Source organism: Scophthalmus maximus, chromosome 5, assembly GCF_022379125.1.
Source record: "Scophthalmus maximus strain ysfricsl-2021 chromosome 5, ASM2237912v1, whole genome shotgun sequence".
NCBI lineage: Eukaryota > Metazoa > Chordata > Actinopteri > Pleuronectiformes > Scophthalmidae > Scophthalmus > Scophthalmus maximus.
The window spans coordinates 18,062,195-18,073,695 of record NC_061519.1 but is presented as its reverse complement, the minus strand read 5'-3'; the positions used below and the strand labels follow the sequence as shown (position 1 = coordinate 18,073,695).

The following is an 11,501-nucleotide window of genomic DNA, read 5'->3' as shown; positions in this document are numbered from 1 at the left end:
GTTATAAGGCAGAGTGAATCATCCAGAGGAAGTAAGTGAAGAGTCGGCACAACCAGAGTGAACTGGATAGAAGACGACAAATGGAAACTGTATTGCAGTTTAATCAGTTCAATTCAATTCAATTTTATTTGTATAGGGCCATATCACAACATACATTTTCTCAAGGCACTTTACATAGTGAGGTCAATATTACAATATTACAGGGAAAACCCAACAAATCCCACAATGAGCAAAGCACTTGGCGACGGTGGAGAGAAAAAACTCCCTTTTAACAGGAAGAAATCTCCGAAGGAACCGGACTCAATCACATTGGTTTACTCCTCGTGTGCCGTGTAGGAAAGAAATCAGCCCTTCTGGTTGCATGCATGTGGGATGCATGCTAGCCGTACCATCCTCATGCATGAATGCATGATCACTAGACCTTACAGTTAGGAGCTTGTTTTCCCCCTCTGTGTCAAAGGTCAAACAAGCTTTCACAGGCAGATTGTTCCGATTTGCTTCAATTAGTTCAATAAGAATCAGGCATTTAACAAGTGCTGTCTCTCAAGAAGAGGCCGCTGATTTGGCTCCCTGTCAAGCCTATAGATTATATAACAGCGCTGGGATTGTCTTCACTGTGGTTTGTAGAAAATTTGGCTCGGTGCGGCACTAACAAAGGCGGTAGCTTGTGTCCAACGAAGCATGGCAGTATTATTCTGCAAAGAAAACATGTTTGTTACCAGAGACAGTCTGCTCATGCTGCCTTTGATAAATCCCCAGGGTTACAGCTAAAATTGAATATTGAAGGGGGAAAAAAAAGCAACTGTTTGATTGATAATCTCAGAGTGGATTACCGCTGTCATGTTTGAAAACTTGTCATGATAAATTTATATTCATGGTTTTATTTTATGATATAAAATGTGTCTGTACACCAATGGATGTGATCTAGTTGGATTCCATACTTAAACGTTTTCCTGGAATACCATGTGCAGACGTACAAAACATATTTAGGGGGCATCCGTGGACGAGAAGATAGAGAGGGTTGTCCACTAACCAGAAGGTTGATGGTTCCATCCCAGGGTCCCCCAGTCCATGTGCCATGTGTCCTTGGGCAAGACACTCAACCCTGAATTGCCCCTGACAGCTGTACCGGCAGTGGGTGAATGTGACTTGTACTTTAGGTGCTTTGGATGGTTGATAAGACTGGAATAGTGCGATATAAATACAGTCCATTTACCATTTACTATGAAACAAATTCATATGTTGGTAAGTTCCAAAAATGATTGTAAAAAGGTGAGAAGTGCCAAAATTAACACATTACTCCTTGGAAATTCTCATGAAACAAATCACTTCACTCCTCATCTGGAGGACTGTTCTTTAACCAAACACAACTCATACAGTATCAACAAACATTTAATTAACTCAACTGTTACTTAAACACATGCAAATCTGAAGAATTGAGGCAATCTTCTAATTAGTAATGAAAAGGCTCCTCTGATGTGTGCGAGGTGCCTGGAGGAGCTAGAGAAACGGGATCCAGGAAAAGAACTCCGCACCACACTGAGAAACTGTTTCACGATTTATCTAGCTCATTGATATTCAAGTTTGTACAGTGTGTAGATTTAAATTTCTGTGTAAAATCAGCAAGCCTAGTGGCCATATTTACCATTGTAAATAAAACTGTAATGCATGCATAACTGCACAGGCAGAGGTTGTATTTAATTGTATGGTGAATGCAAGCATAGTATTGTTTATTTTTTTAGCTGGAAAGTCTAAGCTTGAAAATATTGTAGAAAAAACAAACTTTTACCATGGCCAACCTTAAGTTGCTTCCCAAAGTGGATAAGGATTATTGCAGATGTCTTATTTCAGAGGTGTTTTTTGCAATACATTTACTATGGATGTGCGTAGGGCCCTGTGACTGCCAAAGGCCCGAATTGTGCCAAAGTGTTTTCATGTTACTGTGCCTGTCTACAGTGTTTTTGGCTGGACGTGCAAGAGGATACAAAGTGGTCTGTCTTTATATCCAAACTGGTGTCATGGTTACACAGGATGGATTGTTTTACTTTAACCCAGTTACAGCAGTGCAGTTATCCAGTTGTTTGCAGTATGGATCCATGATGTCCTTGCAGCACCTCTACATCTTCTACAACAGTTCTTCAACAGTTAATCAGTCATCCATTTTTTCCCAACGTGTTATTGAAATTTACTGTAATACTACTGAATATATGGTGGTACATAATGTGTGAGGATGTGTGTGTGTGTGTGTGTGTGTGTGTGTGTGTGTGTGTGTGTGTGTGTGTGTGTGTGTGTGTGTGTGTGTGTGTGTGTGGCTCGAATATATTTTTTCTCCTGTGGAGGACAAACGCTGGTCACATATTTTGTGTGTTCGTCTTGTGACTGTAAACTCAAGTAATGGTTTCTGTAACATGTCAACACAGATAAGAAAGCAAGAAAGAAAGGACAGAAAAAATGGAAGGAAATGTAAAGAAATAAAGTCAGTGCACACATATTCAAGAACATATTCGACAAAATGTTGTCTCTTCTGATAAAATGTGCACTTTCCTTTTTCGAAATGTTGTTTTCATGTTTCACTGGGCCTCGCGTTATCTCAAAATCACCTTGACCTTCACGTTGTTTGATGGGGAGAACTTATTGTGTTGGAATAAGGCAGCATGAAGGATCTTAAAAACAAATATTAACACAGGACACATATTAACGCATGAAAACTCCAGGGAATGTCCTTTCGGGGCAAAGTCACTTACATGGTCAGTGAATGCATCATTTGGTTTTGGTCACACAAAATAACTGTAAAATACAACAGCGTTTGTGCATAACTGCACATATGCAGTCAGGGTCACTTACTTTTGCAGTTAAATGTATTGGTCTCAGTTTCACAAGCATCTAGTGTACAAAAGTGACCAGGACAGATCCTAACATTGTTTAACATGAGCCATTTAAATACAATAGGTGGTTCACAATTTACTTTTTAAAACGATTTTTCATTTTCCTTAAATATCCTGTTTGCACCACAGTAATTAATAAGTAACAAGAGCTCGTTCAGCTGGAAGACTAAATCCACCCCTCTGTCCAAAGCAAACGTCTGATGAAGATGGAGCTCTGTTAAATGTGTAGCAGTATATTGAATTTAACGTGTCGCTTTCTACCCGGCAACCAGTTTTATTATGTCTGTTGTTAGTTTGTTAGTAAACAGGTGAAGATCCACCGTCGGCGACACCTTCCCAAGGCTTCAAAATGTCAGATGGATTTGTTGAAAGAAGTTTTTGTGGGTGAAATTAAATTCAACATAAAGAAAAAATAAAATTACCATAAAGCATTTTGTTCTTCTCATTTCACGGAAACGTACTTCCGGAACCGAAGCCGTTCTAAAAGTGGGCGACACTGTTGACCTCAATATCTGCTGCACTTTATTATTTGTCACGTTAGTCTTTTGTATCCGTCAGGATCCTGTAGAATGATGACGCTGGTTTCCCAGTGATGTGATTGGTCAGTAGTTGGACTGTGACTGGCGTTGATCTCTTGGAGCAGGTTAGCCGTTCGGCATAAGTTTACCTTGGTAAGAAGAGAACCAGCTGCGTAGGATGGAAACCCCAGAGTTAAACCCCAGGCCTGGTAGAAGTGTGAAACAGATGCAGAAGTACTTTTAAAAGATGTGCACACCATAAATAGTTTAATTTCAGACACAAGAAGAAGGAGGTAATGTGTGTTATTGTGAAGTGGTCTATTCATTTGGAAGACTTGTTGTAATTTTAGTTAGTGTTGTAAAATATATCCGTAATATATGTTTTGATTATGTTTGTATTTTTACTTGGTCGCTTGCATGACAGAATCATTATTTTCACAAAGAGCTCATCCATGTGCATGTGTTCGCTAATGTGCAAACCCCGAAAAATGTGGAATTGTATTTGCCTCTTTGTTAATGCACAGGCAAGCTTATGGTTTATGGATTTCAGGGCTGTTACCTGAGTCCACAGAGGACCCTGTACAAATAGATTGCTACACTGGGCCTTTGTTGAAGTTAATCCTCAGATCCCACCTGTGACACATTGACAAGAGTCTCAGCTATTTTCAACATCGGTGACGTTAGAGAAGAGGACAGAACAAAAGACAAGAATTAAAAACAATTAACATTTTACTCTTACCAAAAACTTGGTACGTGTGTGTGTGCGTGTGTGTGTGCGTGCGTGCGTGCGTGCGTGTGCGTGTGCATGAGTCCTCACTACAAAACAGAAAAAAAATCATCAGTGCATGTACATGTTATGCAGTATTGCCCCTTTACAGAGCTTTATGTTATTAAGTACTTCTGTATTTTATTGCTATTTTGCTTTTTTACAGCAACTTTTCCAGACACTGATATGTTTTGTGCGAAAACATTTTTTTTTTAAAAGCAAGTACAGCTTTCAAATAATTGTAATCAAGTCAAAAAAAGTTCAATTATTTCCTATTTAAATGTAGTGGTAAGTAAGTGTAAAGTCCAAAGTACATCGAAATTAAATAGATATTTGATTTTATCTACTTTAAAATGCTGTAAAAAAAATATTCAGCATTTTGTGCAGGTTAAGTTGAAATGCTCATTAATTTTTTTACACTGACAATGTGGTAATTTAATGTGAAGGTCTGCAGTTTTTCCAAATATTAGTGGTTCTGTGAATATTGTGCCTGTCCTGCATGTTCTCAGAGCTCTGACATGACTAAGATGCTGAGGCTGACTGAGTAACTGTGCGGTGGCACTCTGTTTGCTCAGCAGGCAGATCTGGTGACTCCTCCCCCTGAGCAGGCTGTGTAATTCCTGTGAGGTGATGCCTGCTTAGTAACGCAATAAAGTTGCTGGATGCAGTCCCACGGTACTATGTGCGGCTCATGTTCATCTGACAGACCTGCTCTCTGCTTCACTCCTGCGCTCACACCGACTCCTGCTCTTCTGTAAGTACTGCAGGTCACTGCCGCCTCAGCTTTTAGATTTGATGAGCCGAGAGATGTCTCTGCTGGTTGAGTAACTGACCAGGACTTATGAATGAAAACACATCGCACACAGCGGGGGCAGAGAGAGGGAGAGCGTGTTATTGCATTTGGTAAGTTTTTAGCCCTTGGACCCACAGGAAAAGAGATGGCTGAAGTTATCACTGCAACTTTATTGCCTCGGAGGTCTGCTTCACACCGTGTAATGATATTTCATTTTCATTTTCAGCATTCTTCATTTCTGAACATGCAGTCACTTACACCTGTTTTAAGTGAAGTAAATCATGTTCTCATCAGCATAGACAAAAGAGGCGCCATCATGATTTAGTTTCAATGAGTGACAGCAATTCTACCTTGCATTCTTTGACTTCAGGTGTTATAATAGCCCCTATACACAATGTTTAAAGAATGCTCCTCATTGCATTTTGTAATGGAAAGTCACCAGCCTAAATCCCTAGTGGAGTTATAAAAGTTGTGCCCCGAGGCAGCCGTCCTGATAGGGCTCTGTACTTTTTCAGCCACATGCACACACCAGGAATACGCAAGTAGGCTAATCATTTTGCTCATTATTCTTTTTGCCAGGAGGTTCCTGTCCTGGTGTAACTGTCAGAGCATAATGGTGGCATTTAAAGGGATCTGGACCAAGGACTTCTGGAGGGCCGTATCTGGAGAGTACCTGGCCACTCTCATCTTTGTCCTCCTCGGTCTGGGCTCCACCATCAACTGGGCTGCAGGGGAGGAGAAGCCTCCCCCAGCCGACCTGGTCCTTATCTCGCTGTGCTTTGGCCTCAGCATTGCCACCATGGTGCAGTGTTTTGGCCACATCAGCGGCGGACACATTAACCCGGCTGTCACAGTAGCCATGGTTGTGACTAGAAAGCTGAGCCTGGCAAAGGCGTTGTTCTATGTGTTGGCTCAGTGCCTGGGAGCCGTCACAGGAGCCGGGATTCTCTACCTGGTCACGCCTGCTGCCTTCCGAGGGTCCCTCGGCATGACCACAGTAAGTCAGCCTGACCGCATTCAATTGTAGTCGTTTGCTGGGGGTTTTCCTACATACGGTAAATCTCCTGTTTCTCCAAGGTGAACTCCAATATCTCAGTGGGACACGCCCTTCTTGTGGAGCTCATTATCACATTTGAACTGGTTTTCACCGTCTTTGCCACCTGTGATCCCAAACGCACAGACCTGGGCGGCTCGGCTGGCTTGGCCATTGGCTTTGCTGTGGGAATCGGTCACTTATTTGCAGTAAGTACATTCGCTTAACTTGGATAAGAGAGGAAAAGGAAGGGCAGTCAGGAGAATATCTTATAGTAGAGACCCTGTTCTTATGTTTCACTATTCTCATGACTTCAGCAAGAGGCTGGTCAAGATTATACAGGAACTATGATGTATTTACAGTACATTTATATTCAAACTGTTATATGAAAAAAGTCTAAATGTGACAATACCAGCCTCACAAATCTTCTGCAACCCCATCTTCATATCTGCTGACTCCTCCTTTGCCACCAACACAAGCAGTAACATAAAGATTAATCAAAAAAAAAAAAATAACAATATCAAATTCAACACACCACATAGAACTAGACTAGTTCCAAGAGCAAGCCTCTTTAGCATGTACTGCGAGCAGGAGCAGTGAGGCTTCTTGAAAAACAGCAGGTGCACTGAAGCATCTATTTTTCAATGTGTGATATTGTTCACCTCTTAGTGAATCACACCCACGTGCACATCTTTATTGGAGGCTGCCATCGCATGGCAACCAATCTCCGGGGGCTCCCTGAACCTTGCAGAGCAAATGAATGCACAGGGAAAGAGATGTTATCATTTGCGCTGCTCAACTGATTTCTCCCTCGCCTTGCTTAAAGAATGCACATCTACATACTCTGTATTTTGTCTTGTATAAGATGTATTCTCCAGGATGAGGCATTTACTGTCAGTCACAAAAAGACAGCATTATACCCTGAACACATCTGTGTTATTTCCTCAATTTAAAGCTAATGCTACTGTTTATCCTTCTAGATTCCTTATACAGGAGCCAGCATGAACCCTGCTCGTTCCTTTGGGCCTGCAATGGTCACACTTGACTTCGAGAACCACTGGGTAAGAGATACTGTCTTAGGAGGATAATCTTTCTTTCAGGAGTTTGCACGGCCAAAACCCGGACTGCAGTGAGTGAGCGTGTCCCACTTCTGTATAGACGATAATGCTTATGAGATTTTGCACATAGTAAATCAGCTTACTGTTGCAGCTGTTACGTCATGGTGTCGTGACAAAACGCTGATGGTCGTATTTTACTGTCCTGAAGATGGCGAGCTCGTACAACAGTGGGCCCGAATGGCATGTTGAAACCTAGTAAGGTCAAAAGCCCAGTGCCATTTCCAAAACCGTTCAAACAGGTGTGACCTCAAGACAAAGCCAAAAAGTAGACGCTCACTTTTATCAGTCAATACAAAGTGACAACCACAGAGGTTGGGAGGGTTCAAATGCTCCCTTGGATCCTCACACCCTTGAATTCACATCTTCCTCCAACAAATGAGATGACAAATCACAGATTCACAGCTTTTCACCTCTACCTCCATAATTGGATGTTACTGAGCACGGTGTAAAAAAGCATTAGTTCTGAATTTATGTATCTAGGCAATTATTTCGACTGCAATTTGCAGACACCAGAGCACCCTGGTGTGTGTGTAGTGGGTGTTTGTGTGTGTGTGTGTGTGTGTGTGTGTGTGTGTGTGTGTGTGTGTGTGTGTGTGTGTGTACTGGGTTATACTTAGTAACTGTCACTGTAGCTGGTATCATATTTTAAAAGTGTCTACACTCTGTAGCACATACTTGATACTGCACACATCGTGCTACCTGCCTCTTATAACGGTTGACCCTCCTAACACGAAGCCCAGCAGAGCAAGACAGTTTGACAGTCATTGCAGCAAAGTCGAGGGACAGAAGTAAAAAAAGAAAACTCTTTACCAAACTGACTAAGTGAGGTTTCTGTCTTACTGTTTATGGCAGGTGTACTGGGTTGGTCCTCTTCTGGGAGCCATACTGGCTGCTGGCTTGTACGAGTACCTGTACTGCCCGGACCCCGAGTTAAAGAAGAGGCTGAAACAGCTTTTCCAGAAGGACCCGTCAGGGAAATACAGGGAGGTGGAGGCAGAGGACATTTCAATCAAGCCGGGCTCCATGCACACCATCGACCTGGAGAAAAGTGAGAAGAAAGATCCTTTCCAGGAGTCGGCGGGAGATGTGTTGTCCTCTGTATGACTATCACGTGCACTGGAAATGGAGACCAATCTGTAGACCAGATTGACAAACAGCCCCCTCGAAAAAAAACGTTGTCCTCATTATAGCAGAATATGATTCGTATCCATGAGACTTTACAGCAGCGCTGAATTACGCTCATCGTCATGAAGCTAATATGACGTTATAGCTCAATCCCGCAAACAACTACAGCCTGTTCAATACCACTCCCGAGGCCCCCGAATGGTTGTGTGCCAGTGTTGGCATGCGGCGCACACCGCAAAATGACAACCCACAACAATACATTGCATTAGAGGGAATATTCGTGGGGCCGACCAATTAGTTGGGGTCATCATGGTGTACCAGGGAAGTGGAGAAGAAAATGCAGCCTTGTTATTTTTGGATTAGTGTCACATTTGGTCCGTGGACTGTATCTGCAATAACAGGTGCCGTTTTCCTTGTGATCATTAAGCACATTACAGGTTCCAGGCAACACAAGCCATCTCTGACAGTCAGACATATATTACAGTGCTCTCTATTTTCAGTGCATTAGTCAGGGAAGCAACAAAAGTTCATCTTCATGTAAGTTTCTGTTTATCTCTACTTTTGATGTTCATAACTTTACAATGATTTAATTATTTTCGGTTTTCATTAAATTAGATGTTCTCATTTACCTTTTTTTTTTTTTTTTTACATCCAGATTTGGCTCTTGCAGCACATTTGTTTTTCTGTATGATTCGCTGTATTTCATACTTCATACAAGCATTTCATTTATTGATAAGGCATTTGGCTGATCTGTCTTTGTCACTCTGTGCTCAAACACAGTATTTCTATTTCATGCTCACAAACTGGAAGTACTATAAGATATCTTCTTTTCCAACGCAAACAGAATAGCTACACAAATCCATTGCAACGTCCACATATTTATAAGAAATCTGGAAACTGTTTACACATGCTTGGCCAATGAAGCCGATTCTGATTCTGATTCTGATCTAGTGACCATACCTACAAGGTCCATCAATTGAGCCACTTGTTTCTGTTACTAGGAGCTGAGCGCTGGGGAGAGGAGCAGTCTAGATCGATGATGGGTTGGCTCATCCACCCTGAGATGATGTCTCCCTGTGGCCAGATAAATGTCCGTAATGTGTGTTCCTTGTGAGTTAAGTCTCTGGGAATGGCTTTGTATCTCATTCGATCAGCGGAGAGCACAGAAAATAATTTATCTTTGCAATGCGAAAAAGAGACAATCTGATGTGTTTCCACTTCATTTTTTTTCTCTCAGAGAGAAAGTATTTTTCTGTGACGTAGAGGAAGTGGTAGGTTTTCTACCTGCTGCAACTATATTTCATTTGCAAGGGCTTGCACGCCAGTGTAATTCAGACACTAAACCAAACTTGTTTTTACTCCTACATGGTCTAACTCCCCCATCTCATCTTGTTCCCAAACATGGTGCGGTTTATTTCATTTTTTGTGTGTTACCACAGCAGCATCTACTGGCCACAGTGTGCATTACACAGTGAGAAATTGCGCTCCCATTTGTATTTCTCCAGGGGAGGGCAGCCACGAGCCTTGGATGTACAGCACACTGCAGACATTGGCAGACACAAGTCAGTTTTATTCACAAGTCTGAGCCACATTTGATTTGAAATTGGTCCAGGCCATTAATTCAGAACTACTCAGGAGGTGGGTTTTTTTGTATTTGTTTGGGGATTTTGGGTCAAACTTTGTATTCATAGCATTTTTACACATTTTTGTGACAGTATGAGAAATGCTTATTTTAACTTGAGCTGCCTTGTTTGAGTTGCATGCCCCATACTTTTTCTGTAATAAAGATTGAACTTCTGAACACTTGCATTGTGAGATTGTTGTCATGTAAAACGAAGGCTGGTCGTCAAGGCCAACTGGAATTGAAAATGGACGGCACTGAATTTCTCAGCAGCACTATCCTTTACCTGCAGGAATTCTGCCTGTATCCCTTAAGGCTTCAGTGGCCAGCTGCCAGCACCATCTCAGTTCCCCTTAATCATCTTTATAACCCATATAAATGATTACATAAATCTGATGTTTCATGCATTGACTATTTCCTGTTGGGACAGCGGTCGGGAAATGGGCTCACTCAGATTTGATTCATTGGCCCTTGCTCATCTTGAGAATAAATAGAGAAAGACAGGTGAGGATAGCAGTCCCAATTGAATTGAAATGTTTTTTAAAGAATGTCATATCGGTGCTGGAGAGGAACATATTAAAAGTATGTGGTTTCTGTTGCAAATACCGAGCAAGACATTCCTAGCAATACAAATTCAGACTACGTATGAGCAGATGCTGTAAAGTGTCAATCAAAACCTGAGATTTCATTAGAAAAATGTCCTCTCTCTTCTCCTTGGCTGACTAACTTCCCAACGGTTGCTGCGGACACTTCAATTAGCAAAAGGCAAATATAAAGTGACAGCAAATAATAAACCAACACATTTTCAGCTGTTTGCTTCAAAACATCTTGAATGGCCATCAGCAAGATGTTGAGCAGAGACCTATTAATGCATGGGTAGCCTTTACTCCATAATTCATTAATTTACATTCACATACGTTGCAAATACCGACAATGGCTATACGACGGGACTGTTGTCATTGCCAGAGCTTCATTTGCACATCATGCAGATGCCAGCAATGTATATCTCAAAGTGCATCTCATGCTTATCTAACCGAGAACAGATTTCTTGTGACTTGAAAATTCAGATTCTCAATTCCCAGCACACAACAGAAGGGGCGAAAGATAAAACACACACCTTAAAGATCATTAGCAATTAATATTTGGGGATTCGTGAAGAAAAACAGCGTTAAACACTTGTTTAATAATTCATACTATAAACAAGAAAGTCTCCCACTTCCTTAATAATTTAGACGTAAGCTAATGTTGATTTATTCAGGAAGGTCTCTGCCACCAGCATTGCCTGGAGTGCCCAAATTTGAATTAAAGTAGGACAGTAGCAGGCGAGTCTGTAATAACATTTGTATAATTTTATTATTGCTCTGGGCTCAGTTCATTTCCTCCTCCAGTAGCTGCGTGAAATTGTTTGATTCTGGAAACTGCCTTGAGTCTGCGGCTCAGGGGTTGGAGGGTGGTACAGGAACAGGAAGGCATGCGACACTCTCTCTCTCTGTGTCTGATGCTGTCAGACACATATAAACACACACACACACACACACACACACACACACAGACACACGACAGAGAGAGAGAGAGATAAATAACTTTATTATTCTGGGTTTTGTAATACTGTTACATTGGCTCACTTAATAACTCAACCTGT

At 41.6% G+C, this 11,501-nt stretch overlaps 1 protein-coding gene across 2 annotated transcripts; it reads left to right on the top strand.

The window, feature by feature from the left end:
- Nucleotides 1-4,785: 4,785 nt before the first annotated feature.
- aqp4 (aquaporin 4) lies at nt 4,786-10,039 on the top strand. 2 transcript variants are annotated; one of them, XM_035635358.2, is made up of 5 exons: nt 4,786-4,923; nt 5,542-5,959; nt 6,040-6,204; nt 6,976-7,056; nt 7,966-10,039. In XM_035635358.2, exons 1-5 carry the CDS (start codon nt 4,832-4,834, stop codon nt 8,215-8,217), a joined length of 1,008 nt encoding a protein of 335 aa, XP_035491251.1. In that variant the 5' UTR covers nt 4,786-4,831; the 3' UTR covers nt 8,218-10,039. The 2 variants fall into 2 exon arrangements, with proteins under 2 accessions (XP_035491251.1, XP_047188196.1); XM_047332240.1 differs by lacking the exon at nt 4,786-4,923 and adding an exon at nt 4,930-5,072.
- Nucleotides 10,040-11,501: the final 1,462 nt, after the last annotated feature.